The sequence below is a fragment of the Lates calcarifer genome, linkage group LG6 (genome assembly GCF_001640805.2).
Source record: "Lates calcarifer isolate ASB-BC8 linkage group LG6, TLL_Latcal_v3, whole genome shotgun sequence".
NCBI classification, from domain to species: domain Eukaryota; kingdom Metazoa; phylum Chordata; class Actinopteri; family Centropomidae; genus Lates; species Lates calcarifer.
In genome coordinates, this window is record NC_066838.1 from 7,580,226 (window position 1) to 7,599,009 (window position 18,784).

At 40.1% G+C, this 18,784-nt stretch overlaps 3 protein-coding genes across 6 annotated transcripts in view; 1 reads left to right on the forward strand and 2 right to left on the reverse strand.

Moving 5' to 3' along the window:
* Positions 1-8,542, reverse strand: part of nphp4 (nephronophthisis 4) — a 143,581-nt gene extending 135,039 nt beyond the window's left edge. The window contains exons 1-3 of one of the 2 annotated variants that reach the window (XM_018675135.2): positions 8,454-8,542; positions 8,005-8,184; positions 7,350-7,493 (exon numbers count right to left, since the gene is read on the reverse strand). In XM_018675135.2, the coding sequence (XP_018530651.1) occupies positions 7,350-7,493; positions 8,005-8,184; positions 8,454-8,468 (339 nt within the window). In that variant the 5' untranslated portion in view covers positions 8,469-8,542. The remainder of the gene's footprint in view (positions 1-7,349; positions 7,494-8,004; positions 8,185-8,453) is intronic. The other variant, XM_051071077.1, reaches the window with a different exon arrangement.
* Positions 8,543-9,250: 708 nt separating this feature from the next.
* On the forward strand, positions 9,251-14,449 carry dffb (DNA fragmentation factor, beta polypeptide (caspase-activated DNase)). The gene is made up of 7 exons (XM_018675140.2): positions 9,251-9,427; positions 10,379-10,505; positions 10,625-10,810; positions 11,912-11,991; positions 12,087-12,260; positions 12,372-12,472; positions 13,499-14,449. Exons 1-7 carry the CDS (start codon positions 9,305-9,307, stop codon positions 13,746-13,748), a joined length of 1,041 nt encoding a protein of 346 aa, XP_018530656.1. The 5' UTR covers positions 9,251-9,304; the 3' UTR covers positions 13,749-14,449.
* Positions 13,532-18,347, reverse strand: lg6h1orf174 (linkage group 6 C1orf174 homolog). Of its 3 annotated transcripts, XR_001960816.2 has the most exons (6): positions 18,116-18,345; positions 17,137-17,208; positions 16,599-16,961; positions 15,528-15,679; positions 13,836-13,891; positions 13,532-13,660 (listed from the first exon to the last, which is right to left on the reverse strand). XR_001960816.2 is itself a non-coding variant. In XM_018675144.2 (4 exons), the coding sequence occupies exons 1-4, from the start codon at positions 18,122-18,124 to the stop codon at positions 15,548-15,550; spliced, it is 558 nt and encodes a 185-aa protein (XP_018530660.1). In that variant the 5' UTR covers positions 18,125-18,347; the 3' UTR covers positions 13,924-15,547. The 3 variants fall into 3 exon arrangements, 2 of the variants coding, with proteins under 2 accessions (XP_018530660.1, XP_018530657.1); XM_018675144.2 differs by lacking the exons at positions 13,532-13,660; positions 13,836-13,891 and having other exon boundaries at positions 13,924-15,679; positions 17,155-17,208; positions 18,116-18,347; XM_018675141.2 differs by lacking the exons at positions 13,532-13,660; positions 13,836-13,891 and having other exon boundaries at positions 13,924-15,679; positions 18,116-18,344.
* Between the last annotated feature and the right edge of the window lie 437 nt (positions 18,348-18,784).

The following is an 18,784-nucleotide window of genomic DNA, read 5'->3' on the forward strand; positions in this document are numbered from 1 at the left end:
TTTAATGGTATTCTTTTTCAGACTGCCTACTATTATAATGATATGTCTGTAAGCGTTACATGACCACACTGTGGTTCTGTTTACAGCCAATGGACTGCAGCTATAACGAGTGGGTTAAACTGCGTGGGCTGGAAAAAAACAGCAAATGCTAAACATGCATCATAGCTGCTGAAATAATAACTGTTAATTACTTTCAGAACACATCTCTCTTTATTTACAGAATTACAGACAAGGAGTGATAGGAGGACTATTAAACATAAACAGTGATAGGCAGTACAGATACTGGTACTAAGAAAATCCCAATAACACCTGTCCAGTAAGGAGGAAGAGCTAAAGGCCTCCAGGTGTTGAGCTGTTAGTAATATCTTTCAACTTATTCTGACATGGTGGCTTTAGGGTGTTTTTGCTCAGGTTTCATTCCCTTTATTTGCATGTTTATATTACTGGGAACTGCATGAAAAACTCTGGCTACAAGCTATCTAAATAAAAATATTTGACATGGTTACCATACAGGAAACATTCATCTCTGCTGTCAATAATCTGAAGTACAATCAGAGAAGCAGTATCATCCACAAACCAGCTGAACTAAAGGTTACAGGTTGGACCAATGTGCTTCTTCCATCCAAAATGTTTGCTTTACAAAGAACAAAATATATTTGTAATTGTTCATTCTTTTCTGGTGGAGTGAAATAAAGAGTTGGCATGAGAGTTGGGTCATTTCACCTTTTCCCTAAACACTGGAGAAAAGGGCAGAGCTTCCTCCTATGTGACAGCTGAATGGGCACGCTCGAATAGATGTGAATCATGTGTGCAATCATACGTGGTCGACTGCAAACCACTGTGTCTGGCACACAACACAACACAGTAGATACACCAGACTCCAAACAGGAGTTTTCTCTTCAGCTGAGCCAGCCTTTTCTGGAGTATCAGGCAGAGATGGGAGGGGTGGAGGTTTTAACCGTAGCTTCATTACAGCACTGACAGCTTAAATTTGGCAATCTATTCTGTGCTTTAAGGAGAAACGTATGCTTTACAGGATGTGACGACTGCCATTCATGACTCAGAGCCCATGTGGGATTCCTCACTTTGAAACCAGGGTGCTCTTTAGAGAACAACTATTTAAGAAACAAAAGCAGAGGAATTTCATGACTGATGTTCAAATGTTTTCCCATCGGTGAAGCACTGTCTTCTTCTGCTTTTCACTGCTTTGAAGTCATGTAATAAGGCTGTGTGTGTGTGCATGCGCGTGTGTGTGTGTGGTATTGCTTTCACATTGTGAGGACCTGGTAGTTCACTCTAATAATTTATTTTTTTATTAATTCAGGTTTGGGGTTACAGGGTTGGTATGAGGTAGTTGAGGTTCAGAAAGGGGACAAAGAAATAAACAATTGAAAAAAAAAAAAATATATTAATGTGTGTATGTTTCCCCCAGTTTATTCTGTGCAGTGCTGCCTACGTCATACCAAACAGCATTTGGAGACCTAGAAAAACAGAGGTTACACGGACAGGAACAAAACTTGGCCTTTTCTCCAAAGCCCAGCTGTCGGGCTGATAATGTTGCACATATGAGAAGAAACCACTGGCTCCCTGTGAAGGCAGGGAGTTAAAATGGAGTGATCATAGTGAGAGACAATGCAGAAAGATGCACATTTCTCTCTGCCGCCTCCATGTGAGCTGTCAGCAGCACAACATTGCCCTCTACTGGCCACAGCTTTCACTACATGACACTGATTACAGGGTTACACCGTTGGAAATATCTGAACAACTATAAAACTATCTGAGTAATGACAAGACAAAATCAGTGTGACTATAGTCTGGATGATTTAAGGGACTTTGAACCAGGATTTTAAAAAGTCAACAGGCTATACAGACACTAAAGCCCATGGTCTTGTTTCACCACAGTATGAGAAATCAATCAAAGGGAATGTATAAACCCTACATTTTCCTTTGTGCATTCAACAGACAAGGCCAAAGGCCTAAATGTACAATGTGAATTTGTAACTATTGGGTTATGTTTGCTACAATCCATACATAAAAGCAGCTTTCAGAAGATTTGAAACCCAATGAAGTCTTGACAAACACATCAAATTGTCCACAAAAGTGAGCTCTACTCTCAAAATAAAAGCTTGGTAAGTCAGACTTGACAACTCATAAACAACTTGTAAAACTCCAGATGCAAAAAGCAACAGACGTCGTCATTGTCAAGACATCTCGCCTCCGCCAGGGAAGAAAGAAATGCAGAGACAAAGCAAGAAAATAGATTTAGTAAGAGCTCTCTCTTTCTCTCTTTAATCACCGTGCATCTTTGCTTTTCACCAGATATTAAAACCAATCCATCATGGCTGAGTGGGGGGAGGTGGGGGCCCTGCAATTTTCACTGCACTCCTGTAACTCAGGAGAGGATCCCCCCTCTGACATTATTTGGATATCAAACAGCAATTTGCCACTCATAAACACCAGCATGAATGCGAGTGCATCGGGCCAAATCCAATAAAAAAGCTGGTGCAGCTCTTGCGGCACGACACAGAGAGGGCCAGGCCCACTTTATCATCCTGATAGGATATGATGTGGTTTATATTATTACCCTGGATGGATAATGGGATTTGGATGCTTATTGGGATACCAAGTGGGTTTGAATACAGGCGATGACTATAATGGTGGATCAAAGTGAGGCCATACACTGTGAGAAATGGTTCGATCAAAAGAACATCAAGCAGAGGAAAGAGAAGAAAACAGATGGTGACAAAACTGGAAATCAGAATGTGCCATAGCTGTGACTCATTGGTGTCGCTGTAAAAAGACTTATGCAACACTCTGCATTTAACAGCCAGCTACAGCTCACCATATCCTCTCCATTAAAGAGAGTTTCTCCAAACATGTTGTACAGCAGCTCACACTGTAAGCAGATCAGCCATCTTCCACACTGAGAGCTACAGAGGAGCTCTGATGGGATCATAAAACAGTGGGTGAACAGCCTCCAACCAGGACGTACAGAGACCTTCAGATGTTTGATTGAGAGAGAACACAGACATCCAGCTGCTCTTCACATATCTGTTCAGAAACAACAGAAGGACTGGGAGGAGGAGGTAAACATGATGCTGGGAGAGGAGACTACATCAGGGTACACTCTGTAGTTCATACCAGTTCATAACAAACTCCTCTGTTGGGCACTGTATTGAGACTGAATTAGTCCACTAGGGGATCCATGGTAAAGTCATGTAACAGCAGGAATGACTCCTGATGTGTTGAGTCTTGAGAAAAACCCTGCCATAAGTACAGCTGCCTGTTTGTTCAGATTTGATCCTGGCCTCTGTCTTTTGATTATCATAGGAGGAGGTAAGATAACAGAGCCTGAATCAAAGATGGCTGCCAGATTAAGTCAATTTATGCATATGAACAAAGCATGTTACTAAATGATTGTGTAAACGGTTTGTCTGCAACCTCAGTTGACTTCTTGTTTCCTGAGGACCAAAATGGCTCACTAGATGTTTTATATAGAATCACTCATCAGTGAGATTAACAGGGCTGGGTATCAAACTTCATCCCAACCAAAATGTGTCCACTGCACTTTCTAAAACTATAATGAAACCTGGCATGAAATATTTGGTGAGAGCCATAATTTAGTTACCTAAGTCACAGATTAATTAATTCCCGAATTCAATAAAAGCTAGGCTAATTTTAGAAAGCTTTTCATTTAATGCAAACTTTATTATGAATGTCTGTGTTTCAACAACATTTAACATTCAAGAGTTTTGGCGTCAGTTAACTGAAAAAAATATGTTTATATTTCTCAAAGTAACATGTCAGACAGAAAGACATTTCTAATGATACCCAAACACTTGGTGGAGGGTAGAGGAGTATGGAAGTTAAATGTCTCAATTTAGTCTCAATCAGAAACCTGCTGCTGCACTCACAATCCAAACTGAAGTGGTCATAACCAGTGTTATCCACTGTTCACATTCATCCACATCACAAATTAAAATGGGAAGAAATTATTTCACTACTTAACTGTTCCTGGATTATGATTAATGATGACTCCATAGAGCCACAGTATAAAATATAAAAGAATGTGAAAGGATATGAAGTTGTCAATGCATTTAACATTTAGAATAAAATATCTTTTAACAATGACAGATGACAGGATGTTTCTGCTCTTGCAGGTACAACTCGGGTCTTACACTTGGTCTTTGAATACTTCTTCTTTTACCACAAGTATTAGTATGATTGCCAAGACTAATCTGAATGCATAAGAAATATAATACACTCAAACAGACACACCATAAACTAGGAACTGAACAAAAAGCTAAAACAAGAGTTAGACTACAAGTAAAATTCTTTAAAGTTCTCATGGTGTTCATAACTAAGTGTCTCACTGTGTGGCTTTTATTGAAACCATGGCAGAAACAGTAATTTCCATAGGTTTACCAGGTTAGATTTCATCTCCACACATCTTAACAGAAAAACTCTGAGCTCCATAGCGATGGATAAAACAGCTGTTTGAACTGACCGACTGTACATACTGTACAGAAAACTGAAGCAGCATGGACATAAAGACTAGAGGGTGCCGAACTAAACAAAAGAAATTCTTTCAAGTTGAACCAGCACTTATTTCAGTATTGTTGTATATTTTGTCCTTGGCTGTTTCAACATTTTCTGTAGATTTTCCAGAAGTAATAGGAAATTTCATCATCAAAGCCCATCTTTCAAAAAGTACATCACATAGTTTGACATAAAAAAATGTTTCTTTGTTCCCCCTGTCTAATGATGATTACACAGAAGAAGAAAAGAACAATGATTGGAAAACTAAAGAAAAGTCCAGCAGAGTGAGACTGTACATTTAACTGAAACTGGAGCCAACATCATCACACATGATAAAGTACATTAACATCCCGACAGGCTGTTACATTACAACAAACACTACAGTCAGTATATGTAACTGCACCAAATGTCCCTCTGGCCCATAAAGGACTGAGGTCGTAATGGGTGGAGTTGTCTGTTTATCATTGTAATGTTGCTTGGTTTGAATTTACTGGTCATGCTACAGCACCAGGTATTAAATATTTAAAATTAATACTGAAAAACATACTTTATTTAAATTATTAAGTGAACTGAAACAGACTTTATAAAATTATGCTAGAGTAAAAAGCTGGGTAAGGTACCAGAAGAAGTTTCACTGTCAAAAAGGTGAATAAATGTTTAATTTCTTCTGAAACAAACAAACTGAAATTGCAGTGAAAATGAAAAATTTTACACAAATTTCAAACTGTGATCTCTGAATGCTCTCAGGTTTTACTGAGACAGACCAATAATCCACCAACAGTTCACAGTAGATCTATAAACCTGAAGACTGTAAAACTTTAGTCTTGTAAAATGATCAGATTGTAGTTTGGATGTGTGTCAGCCTGCCTCAGAGTGCTGCAGTGTAATTTAGTTTAAAGCAGAATGCGGCTGTGGCCGGAGGCTCCACACAGTTTGGTTCTGATGTTTAAGGTGATTGATGTATGCAGTTAAACCAAATGGTCCATTTCAAATTCACTGGGCTTCTCACAGGTTTGTGTATCTGCTGCTAACAGACTGTCACTGGTTCTTAGTGGGGCTGCTGAACCTGTTGATTACCAATGTTAAACTTGTAATGACGGCAACAGAGCAGACAGAGGTGTTTGTTATTGTTCACTTGTGTGGATGAGGAAAAAGAAAAATGAATTTCCACTGTGAACACATTATAGGAGGCAGAAATACAGCTATGGAAACTATCAGATGTTTAACCCTTGTACCCAAAATATTCTTGTTGGTTGGAAATAATATAAATCTTTTCACTGATACCTGTTCAGTATGAAAACTGAGAGGCTGAAATAAAAAAGAAAAATACACCAAAGTCCACAGTGTGAGACTATGGTGACCGTACAACATCTGGAATACATGAACAGGATGTTTTTTGTTTTTTATAGAAACAGAGTGAAGCACAACAGCTCCAAGGACTCTGACTTTCTCAACTTCACCTGTACAGACACAGTATCAACTCTGTTAATGGCCTCTCACACCTGTGGTCCAGTAACACAGATGCTTTCACTTGTTTTATGTGGTACAGACCAAATTTCATTTCATTTCTATAGAAATCCAGGGGAAAATAAAACACCAGAGAAGAAGGGATGCTGTTTCGTTATAGTGAGTTACATCTTATTTGTTTATTAAAGTTGGTGACCTCAGGTATTGCTCCATCTGACTTAGCCAAAGAAAGTGAAACACCTGTGTAGGTGTGCAGGGCCTTTGGGAGATCTGTCTATTAGTTTCCGAATGTGAGTGACCTGGTCCAATGTGAACATATAGATAATTTTCTTTCACAGTTAGATTAACTTTGTGGACTCATAGTGAACAGATACCACAAACCACAGTTTCTGTGATTTCATTCCAGTAAGGGACCTTCACTGAACGTCATTCTCCTGTTGTGTCAAAGTCTGTTTATTGGTTTTGAAATTTGCCTGTGTCAGAGGTTTTACCACAGGATTTACACTGTGACAGCTCTCCCTTTAATATGCTGGAGAGAATTAGGTCATTGTGGGCAATGTTACAGGAGGCAGGACTGCTTTATGGCTGTGTGCTTATTTTACCTATCAAGAATTTCTATATTCATCCTCCAGAAGGAGGAGGAGTATTATACTGTATTATGTGTTGATTTGCAGTATAAAATTATGTTTATCTAACTATATCTGATTAAAGCATACCCACACAGTCCAGTCAAAGTAACTAAAACCAATGGATATTATATTCTGTTAAACTTTGCTGTTGTTGCTTATTGGGTCATGACTATTTAACAGTACAGAGAAATACTTGTCATTTGTGGCAGCTGTCTGATTATTAAATGATCAACCACTGACTGTGTAAATAGTGGATACATATTAGCTCTGTGTCCATGTGTTTCTTCTGAAAAAATCTCTGTAACAGTTTCAGAAGTTGCTGCTTCATATAAAAATATGCTTTTAACTCTGCAGTGGGAGAACATGGACTGGATCCACTTATGACACGGGAATCATTTATTGGTAATCAGAGCAGTTTGTAAGTCACAGTTTAGGCTGGAAACATTCTCAAGTGTGAGGCATAATCATCAGTGCTCATTTAAAGCTGTAAGTGGTGGGGCATTTGAGTTGGTTTTAATTAAATAATGGCTATGCTAAATTAATGTAATTTATGCTTGAATAGACACTGATTTTGCTATATAATCATCAAGCCACTGCTTATAAAAACTACATTAGAGGAGTTTAAAGTCTACAATCCTAACACAGGATAAATTATAGCTGCATGTCAACTATAGTCCTCCAGCCTTATTTTAGTGCCTTTCAAAATAAAAATACCTCATTGATGGGTATCTTGTTGTTTTTCATCCTCTGGGGTGAACTCCTCCATGTTCTCCCAAAAAAGTGCTGGTGATTTCTATCAAACAGGGTCACTCTCAGCTGGTAGGTCAAATCTTGGTCCACCTCTGGCATCTCCTGTGACTAAAACAGGAAGGCATCCATATTAGAGAAGTCAAGGGTTAACCCCAGCCCTGAAAGAATTGGTTGAATGAAAAGGTAAAACAATAAAATTATTTAATTTAACATTACCAACCCCCCAATAAATGACAATGAGGCATGTTCAAGATTAACTGTGGTGGTGTTTGGTGGATTATCTCTCAGACGAATTTAAGAGAGGATTCATAACATGCTTACACTCGTATTTTCAAGAAGTCAGCGTTTTTGTATGTTTGATAAAATGAAGTAAATGAGGTAAGGTCAGCGTAAATTACTAAACTTTTTTGAACAGAGTTCTGCGAGACGTACGGCGAGGTGTCATGAAGAAAGACCCTTTACATATCCTGTCTCCACAGTGACAGTACAGAGTCGGAGGACTCTTCTCAACTACTAAAAACCTACACAGACTTTAGGAGAGTTTAACCACCGCTGGGTTTCAGCTGTCAGCAGAACTGCTATCTCTACCGATCATTTAGCGTTATCTGTGAGCTGTCACCTGCGGGAGATGAGCTGCAGAGAGCCGGCTGAGGCTGAGCTGGAAGCCGTGGGACTGGGTGAAGTGGTTCTCCACAGCCAGGCGGACTGTCTGCCTGGGTGCTGGAACCAACCGGCTTCTCCTAAACACTTCTCTCCAGACGTCCGCCATGTTGGATATATCTTCTGTTTTTACCATATTCTTTAGTTAGTAGAACAATGAGCATGACAAAACAAAACAAAGTCAAAAATTCAGTGCATAACAGAGCTGTTGGGGTGAATATTATCTTTTTCAACCGTTTACATTTTCAAACCCGCAGCCGCCATATTGAAATCGAATTCTACTATTCAGTATGGAGGGGTTACTGGAGTAAATAAACGGTTTCATAAAGAGAATTCACAAGTAATAAACAATACAAATTGTAAAGATTAAAAATTTCATTTAAATATATATGCACTAAATCCTTTTACCTCGAAACTGAACATGTAAACAGAATTTCTCAGAGGTCGTCTTTAATACATTGCACCTTTCATTTGGTATTTCCCGCCGTGCTGCGTCAGTTGCTATGGTAATGTTCACGTTGCCATAAAGGTCCAACTACAGTTTATGGTCTTTAATAAACGTCAAGCAAAACAAAACAAACAAAATAAAACTCATCATATATTTATATAATATACATAATACTAATACTACTACTACTAATAATAATAATAATAATAATAATGATGATGATGATGATAATGATAATGATAATAATAATTAATAACTGTTATTGTTATTATTATTATTAATGGCAGTAGAAGTATTATAGTAGTATTTGAATGTTACGACAGAGTGTGGCAACTTTTTATAGCAAAGTGTAATAATTTCCTGTGACTGGCTGTTAAAGTTTAAGAGCATCATTTTCTGATCTTATCTGTCCCATTTTACCCGATGTCCCACTTTATCTGCCTTCACTGTGTCTGGGACCAGAGGGAAGCCCATGTTTGGAATGGTTGGCCTGGCTGAAACTGAGTTTACATAAATATTAAATAGACCTGTCAGACAGAGTTACCATGGGATTACTACAAATTATTATTATTATTATTATTAGTAGTAGTAGTAGTATTAGTCATTAGTATTATTTTGAAAATACATGTAAGTGAATACTTTTTCCATCACAGTTCACACCGAGAGAAATGGTCAGGCACCAAAACTCAGTCACTAGGGGCTGAGAAGTAGTGGAGGAGAACCAGCAGGGGGCAGCATCACACCAGCGCTCCGTGCAGTCCGCTCTGTCTCCGCCTCAGAGGAAGAGAAAGCGGTAGGTACAAACTGAAACATGTTTGGACTCTTCAGGAAAAGTAAACCTGTGAAAATTAGGAGTTCTAATGATAACAAAAAGTATGGAGTTGCAGCCAAAGATCTGAAGGAGCTGATTAAAAAGGGCTGCAGGTCGTTACAGGTGAGCTGTTTTTTTATTTTCTGGGTTTTAACAGCTGGACCGTCTAGTTCCTGTTTCTCTGCTGCACTGATGGTAAACAAAGACACTCACAGTTGTTATGTTTAGCAGATATACTGTGATTATATGGTGCTGTGGATATATTAAATACGTGTCGGATGACGGAACTTTACCGAGCAGCAGACAGACAGAACCCAGACAGGACACAGAGATAAAATTACCTTCATGTTCAGACACGTCGGATCCACAGATCTGCTGACATGTTGCTGTCATGTCACAGACCTCTACAGATAAAATGAGATGAAACTTAATTTTTACACAGGAAGCTTTAAAGCAGGAACAGGTCACAATAAACACAGGATGTTATTATAGACCAGGATGTAGAAATGTAATGTATGATATAATATATATTTACAGTAAAGATAGTTTAAATATGTTGCATGTGACAGACCTTTTGTCAGTAGTAGACAGTGTGATAGTTGATCTTCATTCAGAGGAGGTCAGAGGTCAGACTGAATAAACTCACAGAGAGGAGGATGTTAACACTGTCATTTTGTCTGTCTGTCTGTCTGTCTGACAGTCAGTCTACAGGATAAATACATCAGTTTAATCAAAGCAGACTATGTCACAGACATTTAATCTGAAATGTATCTGTAGGATCATAACTGTCCTGTGTCGTCACATGGCTCCAGACTGTCTGTACTTTGTGTAAAAACTGTAAAAACATCTTTAATCAGAATATAGCTGATAGTGCTATAGCAAGCCTGTCCAGAAATGAGGAAACACATCTTCTCTTGTGTTACACTTTTTTTGTCCATAGAGATGTATCACATTACTCACAGTGGTTGTGATGAAATGTATGTGTAACACTGTGCATAAATGATCCTCATTGGGACATGAATTTAAATAATATCTCTGATTAACATTTCATTATTATGTCCTCCATGTTTCCAGGTGCCTCTTCCAGGTGTTCGTGTTTGTCTGTACTCTGATGGGACTGAAGTGACAGAGGACTTCTTCCAGACTCTGCCGGACCACACTGAACTGGTTCTTCTCTCCAGAAACCAGACATGGAGTGGGGGTGGGTTTATGAAAGAAAATCAGTAGGCTACAGATACTTCATCTCTGACCACACAAACTGTAAGTTCAGAGTTAGAACAACAGTGTCTAAACTTTAAACCCCTGTGTTTGTGAATTCAGTTGAGCGTGACATTGCTCAGCTGCTGACCTCGGACCGTCACGGTGACGCCCTCATCGAAGCAGCGAAGGGTCTCCTGTCTGACGATCAGTCTCCTAAGAGACGTAAAATCCTGACTGACCTGCTGCTGAACCTGGACGACACGTCTGAGCTGGAGAGACGAGACGAGGATGAAGAGTGGTTCAAAGGTACAGAGGGCAAAGGTCACTGGTGACTGGTTGATGTGGTGCTACGACAACATGTAGCTGCCATGACAACAAAATGACATCTGCTTAGTTTCTCATTATAACAAGACATCTGTGTTGTTTTAAAGAGATCACACTGTAGCGGGGTATTTTCCTTATGTTTACCACACGTTAAATTACTCCGTTTTAGTCCCTGCCAATATCACCAACACAGAAACTACTGCCATGTTTAGTTTAGACAAGATACTGTATCTAATAATATAACAGACAGAGTCATGGAAATGACCATCAGTCTTCTGTGACTGTAGTGACACTGAGAGAACAAACTTTATGACTGTCTTTGCTGCAGAAAGACTGTAAGAAATAAAACATTCTCAGTCTCCTGTTTGTTGCATCAGACACTTTTCATTGTGTGAGGCGTGATGAACATGGCGGCCTTTAGTGACTTTAGCTCAGCTCTGTGGTTTAGCAGCTTCCTGTCTCATGTGCACAGCTGGTCTGGATAAAGACTTGTGTTGAATATGAAAAGTAGATGAAATAATATCGTTGTAAATCTGAAATCTGATTTAGAGTTGAGAGAAGACTGAAGAGTTAAAAAATGGAGGCCAAGTTCAGGTCTTCATGAAACAGTGTAAAACTGTCAGTGACACAATCTGGAGGTTTTACTGTGGAGTGTAATGACCAGAGTTATTCCTCTGTAGGTGTTTTATCCAGGATGCATGTGCTGAAATATTGCTCCGAATCAGAGAAACGCAAGGATATCAGGCTGCTGGATGTGAAACTAGTGTCAGATAAATGCTGTAAGACGTCCCACAGACAGAACAGACATGTTTGAACCTAAATACTTTTACCTTTTCGTGACCTGTTGTTACCTGGTCCTGCACTGACATGATACTGCAGAGTCCCTGAAAATCTGAACCTGTCAGTACTGAATATATTTTTGCGATTCAGTAACTGAGGAGATGTGAACTGGACACAGAAAGTATCACATGTAGTTCACAAACCTGTCATTAAGTCCTGAAGTAATCTAACCTTTTTTTGACTAAAAAGGAAACTCTGTAATACTAAGTGAATCAGCAGCTGATGAGCAGGTGTTTATTCCAGGTGTTGACGCTCGATTCAAGACAAAGTCTGCCTACATGAGGTTTAACTGTGAGAGCAGGATCCGAGGTTACCTGAAGGAGGTAGGTCTGCTGCTCTGTTACTGATCCTCCTCAGTCTCAGTCAGTCTGACAGTACACCTGACTGCTTGTTGTTGTTGTTGGTTGTTTGTTCTCAGGTGGATGACGCCCCCAGAACCATCCAGAAAGTTAAAGTCAGGGCAGAGTTCCTGAAGGCATCGCAGCTCCTGTCAGAGATGCTGAAAACAAACAAATACAACGGCTCTTATTTTGACAGGACTGAGAAGGAAGCAGATCGCCTGTGCACCCAGGAGGGATGGTTCACCTGCCAGGTAGGAGTAAAAACACAACCCAGGTGTCTGACAAACTGACTGATGATTTAAAAAGAACTGGGACCAGCCTCTGAACAGATCCATACTTCCTCCTCTCTGCTGTGTCCTCAGGGATCGTTTGACCAGGACGTCTGCCAGAGTCTCCACTCCATCAATCCCTACGGTAGCAGAGAGAGCCGGATCGTCTTCAGCACCTGGAACCTGGACCACAGGTGGGACACGGGTCTAAAAACACCTCTCTGTCACAGGGCCGAGCTCAGAGGTCTGTACTACGAAGCAGGATTTGAGGTTGTCACGGTAACTTCAGGTGTAACTCTGGGTTTTCAGGGTTCAGGTAAATCACCATGTTAACTGATGCTGAACGGCTAACCTGGTTAACTCCAGAGGATTAGATCAAACTATTGAACTCAGATCAGATCACTGGAAAACCGGAGTCATCATTCCTACAGGATCCTGACAGGGACAAAAGAGTTTACAATAAAGTGACAGGTAATAAAGATCAATAGATATTTTTATAGATCAGTGAATAGTTTTGCTGTTCCAGTCTTTCCATATGTCCACAACAGAGCTTCTAACAAACAGAGAGAGTTTATCACACTAATGATCCATACTTATTATGATGTCTTCATTTGAACAGAACAAAGATGCTTTTATCCACAAACTGTTGAATATTTCCCACAATTATAAATGAGCATTTCAGTCAGATTGAGCTCATCAGAGATTAACTCTCCTCTCCTCTCTGCTCTGGCAGCAGAAACAGTCTGACATTAACGTCACTGTTTATCTGCATCACATATTCACAATAACTCTGAATAAGTCACCATCAGAGTAAAGAGCAAAAACGCTCACTCCATGAGAAACAATCATTTTTCTACTTATTTACAATAAATACAATAAATTCTGGACTTAATGAGTTGATAACCAGCGTCGACTGATTGCTCAGTGAGGCTGCGGTTGTTAGGTTTAGTGAAGCCTGAGAACAGAAAGATATCCTGGGTATGTTGAACCTGCTCTGCCTGCTATGTTTTAAAACACAGAGGGTTTCAGGCTTTCAGTTTCTACCTGATATCATCATGTGATCTGTGTCAACCTCATCACATTTTCCTCATGATCAGCTCAGTGACTTTAAACTCTTCTAGTGATAGTGAAACCATGATGGTTACTGTCTCAGGTACAGACTCAGTGTCTCCTGACATTAACCTGGTGTACTTAACGTTTTCTCTCCGTGGTGTGTCCAGGATAGAGAAGAAGAGGACGATCATCCCTGCTCTGCTGGAAGCTCTTCAGAGTCACAGGACCGCCGACGTCAACCTGACCTACTTCTACCGCCTGCTGTTCACCAGAGAAAACCTGAAGTTGGTTCACATCGTCTGCCACAAGAAAGGAGCTCACAACCTGCTCTGTGACTCCAAGAGGATTTTCAGAAAGGCCACCAACACAGAGAAGGGAAGTCAGAAGGCCAGAGGAAAGAAGAGACGACTGAAGTGAATATTTTTTACTTTGTTTTATGAAGAATTTGTAATTTATTTTTTTATGAATTATCTCAGGAAAACATCAACAACGACGTGACTTTACCTTCTTTACCTCACTTTGTTTCTTTAATGATGATCTTCCTCTGTGAACCTGCAGAGCTTTAACACAGACAGACAGACAGACAAACAGGTGTTTAATCATGAAAAACATTTATTTGTTCTGTGTGTTGGCACGGCGAATGGATTACTGCTGACAATACAAGGCTTTCACTCAGTCAGAAGAGTTGCATAGAAGAATATGAAAAGCATTTAGCATAAATAAGGCAGTAAAAATATATAAAACATTTACTTGGGTGGTCAGAACAATCATTTATATACAACATCTGAAAACAGTAGTGCAATTACTATGAGTCTGTACTTTAGCTGAGTAATCAGGTTTAATTTATCCTGAGTTTATTTTGTTTCAGAAACTCATCATTTTTATAGTTCATCTTTTTCGTATGTAATTTTGTCATGTTTGTATGAATCCATCAGGGACGATCATCAGCTTCATCTGATATGTTTAAATACACACTGATGTGTTTGTGCTGAGAAGTTGCCAAAACAAAAACCAAGCACACACAGCTGCACTGAGGAGGAAGATGAGACACTTAGTGAACAGTCTTCTGCTGATGTAACAATCATCTGTGATAATAAATGATCTGATTTTCAGACTGATGTTTGGTGTGTGATCTCCCCTCCTTAATCACATTCACACAGTCTGACTCCAGAACATGAAGCTGATTTATCAGCAATTTCAACCTGTCATCTGTAGATTTATGAGTTTGTTATTTTAACCCATCTTTTAATCCAGCACTGTGTTTGGCTTTTTTCTACGTTAATCTCAAACAGTATGTTACATGGACTAATTTATCTTTATAAAGTGCTGTAAAGCCGACGCCTCCAGGTCAGACCTGTAACCACTGAACCAGGACTGACCTTGTGACCATAAATCTATCAATCAATAATTTAACAAACACCACTGTACCCCCTCACAGGAGCCTGGATTCATCCCATAACTGTAGCTAAGTTTAAAACTTTATCTAATGAAGTTAAATACTGAGGTATCAGTCTGAATGTGTTTCTGGACGGTTTCTATCAAGTCAAAGGATGGAAATTTACAAGTTTACCATCAATAACTTTAAACTGTTAAAGTTCTGTTTACCAGACGTGAACTTCCTGTGACAGAACCACTTCAGCACCTGCTGAGGAGCTGGATCAGGTTAAAGGCCTTTTCACAATCAGCACAACGTAAATAAAGAAAGCCAAAGTATGAGATACTCGACTGCAAACATCCAGGAGCTGAAGCTCCACCACGGCTGGTTCAGGACATATTTTAGGATGTCAGTGGAACGGTTCCAGGTCCTGCTGAGCATGTTAGTGATGCATCTGAGCAGGTAGAGACCAACTACCAGGATCCTTTGACTCAGAGCCTGTGACTGTGATGCCTATATTCACAATGAGACAGCTCCAAAAAATCAGCCTCCTTTAGAAAAAAATGCTTTCTCGCTGTGTAATATTCACGTTCTGTGTGAAAGTACTAATAAGAAAAACAACAGTTATAAAAAGAAATTTACATGTGAATTAATCGCATGAAAAAAAGCCATCAGAGTGAAAAGGCCTTTAAGATGTGGAGCTGGATTCAGGTTTAAGATGAGGACTGATGTATTCAGTGAACAGGTTGATTTAGCTGCTTCTTCCTACGTGCTGAGAGGTTTAAAGTCCTTCAGACATCACAGAGTCCACCTTAGTCCACCTCAGTCATCAGAGCAGGTACTAAGTGCCTCCTCTGATGTCCCTGATGAAGACCTCCTCCTCTTCATCACTGTCCTCTCGAGCGTAGTAATGTCTCCTCCTGTTCTCTCTCTGCAAACAGCCAGAGTTCACTGATGATCTCTGAGGAAAGTCCTGGAACAGAGAGGAGTTGGGAGTTAACTCAACATTTACAACCTAAAAACACAAATCAACTTTTTTTTTTCCTGCTCTTTTAACTGAACACAGCTGATTAATACATGTTAAATGAACAGAACAAATCTGTGTCAACATGTCAGCAACACTGAAAACATCCTGCTTCAGTCTGTGTCCTTAACACCCAGCCCTTCATTATCATTATTATCATCATTATTATTATTATTATTATTAGCAGCAGCAGCAGCAGCTCGAGGAGGCAGGCACAGTGAAGAAGGTTCTGTTTTTAAATAAAAAATAAAATAAACTTCCCTCCTTTTTCACTGTGTGGTTTCCCAAAACACTGAATCTCAACACAAATATAATCTGTCTTTCATCTCTGTTAAACCCCCCTGTATAAATAATGAAATGATGAAATATTGCAAAGCACAGTGGTGACAGCAGGGACAGCAGGTCTGAACTGTTCTGTACAATGACAGATTCAGGGCTGATTTGGCTGCTGCAGCAGTCGATGGTGACGCTTCACCTGATCCTCACTTACTTTAATCTCTTTACTTTGACAACAGAGATGATGTTTAGTGACTTCACTCTGATCTGAACCAAAAGGAGAATATAACTGGTGCTTGTTAATTATAATGAATAGTTTAATGATTGGACACATGGTCTCCTGCAGCTGCACCAGGTTTTATAGTCTCTACAGATGATATTTTAGTTCATCTTCATTATTCTGGTTCATCCTGAACTCTTCCTCTAACTGTTTCTATTAAAGACTCAGGGTCCCCTTACACACTTATTCTGGAGCTTCTGACTGAATCACACAAACCTCATCAGCAGACTGAATCTTACTCTACTGTGTGGTTTCCTCTAAACACAATCTGTCTCGGTCTCAGGTTTACTGAGGTGGACTATAATCTCTGACCTGTACAACGTCCAGGTTTCCAAAGAACTGCTCCACAGGAAGGATCTGGTTGCTGTCATCGTCTGGGAAGATGTTTTTACTGCTTTCTTCATAGTCCATGTGGTCCTGCTCCGGTTTGTCCTGGACTCCATTCAGTCTGAAGCCTTCCAGATCCTGCCCCATCCTCAGCTCGTTCTCTTTGCCCTCCTGCCCGTCCTGCCGATCCTGCCCCTCCAGCTGTGGGGAGGCTGAACACCTCCTCCTGCCTGCGGACTGATGACACTCACAGCTGATGGTGGAGTCTCTGTCCACAGGGTGTGAGCTGGTCTCTGCTGCTGATGGAGCCTTTGGACTTTTAACACATCTCCTTCTGGAGGCAGAAGCCTGGGACACAAAGAACAGGGTCAGGATGGTGCTGCACATCAGTAATCAATATCTTTGATCCCATATGTGTTTATTTCATGAGTCCAGTACAGGTTATAATTTAACTTAAAGAGATATTTTCAGTCAGAGACAGCAGCTGTTGTCCTTACTTTCTCTTTCTACAGGTAAGACAAACCTTTCTGGAGCCTCTGACCTCAGAGTTGTTCTTCCTCTTCCTGGGCTTCATGTTGTCCAGATGTTCAGGTGCCTGCAGAGCAACATCGTGAGATTTATTTAATCCCATGTGACCACACTCAGTTACAGCAGCCAGTTAATGAGAACAATGGTTTCAGTCAGAAGGGATAAAACCAGCAGCTCCGAGGATGAATGTTTTCACTGAGCTTCACAACAAACACAGCTCTGAAAAACAGACTCAACTTCAACTTATTTTTCATGTGATCCAGTTTTTAGAGTATAAAAATGTTGGATGATAAAGATAAAGGTGTCTCAGATCATGTTGTCTGAGTTCAGCACATTAAAATTCCCGTGTGTGTGTGTGTGTGTGTGTGTGTACGCGCGCCTGAAGCATTGATCTACAACTTTAAATTTTCCTTGTAAACACTCTGCCCACCCTGGTTTCTCCCGGGGCATTGCACAGCCCCCTGGGCCGTTTGAAATCCCAACACCGCCCCTGCACCCTCCGCATGCCAAACTCATCCCAAAAATATTGGCATTTTAACGTCACGTTACCCACCGTCCATAGCTCATTATCCCTGAACTTTATCCCACTAACGTTACAGTTAAGCCTTTCAGGCGTGCCCACGTTACGCCGAACTGAAGCCGATATAAGACAGTTCATACTTTAACAGTTTAGATAACACAGTATATCTAGCAATGTAACCGAACTTTAAAATAATTAAATTCCAGACGGGGCGTCGGTTTTTAAGATCTGATCGTGAAGGAGACGTCAATGTCCTAAACCAACAGGAGTCACATGTCGTAGTAAAGACTTCAGCTCTGTCTGTGGTCTGTTACAAAGAAATAAACGAAACCAGTTCAGCTACGACCTCGGCAAAGACAGAAAAACAGTCTGCTAACACCAACTCCAAGCTAATGAAGCTAACAAGCTAACAGCTAACACTAACTCAGCCGCCGTCTGAGACTGTGACACTCACCTTCTGCATCTCTGACCGGAGAAACACTCCTGATATTCACCGCAGGAAACAAACTGTTAGTCTGAGACAACACCAGTCACCGTTTACACTCTGCTGTTCCTTATCAGCCTTAAAGTTCAGCTGTTTTCTGTCTGCTGTTTTTTTCTGGCTGTAGATAGCTGTGGTAAAGTAACGAGCCTCCTACTACTCCTCCTACTCCTCCTCCTCTTCCTCACTCTAGAGCCGCCTCACTGTTTCCTGGTGCTGAGGTTCAATCAGAGGTCAGAGGGTGTTTACCGGGACGCCCTCTGCTCCATAGCGGCCCAATAACACTGAACACAGGATTAAACTTGGCTAAACCGGAGGATTTACTCTGAATCAGTAAAGATTAATCCACGTTAAATCAATATTTTCTCATTGTCTTTATGGTAAAATTATCGAAATACAACTTTTATCTCTGTAGCCTATTTCTCAGTACTACAGTATAAAAGGTAATTGGCTGTGTTTCATTTTTACTTTAATATTTTTTATTGTACTGAGCTAATTATATATTTTAACATTTATAAACGTGTAGGCTACACCCCGGTATAAAACTTCTGTGAATTTCTTTTGAAGGAAAACCTTTTTCCGCTCTGACGACGTCTCGTCAGCTGTTTGTTCCATCATCAGGTGGAGTTTTTAGTTTTTATA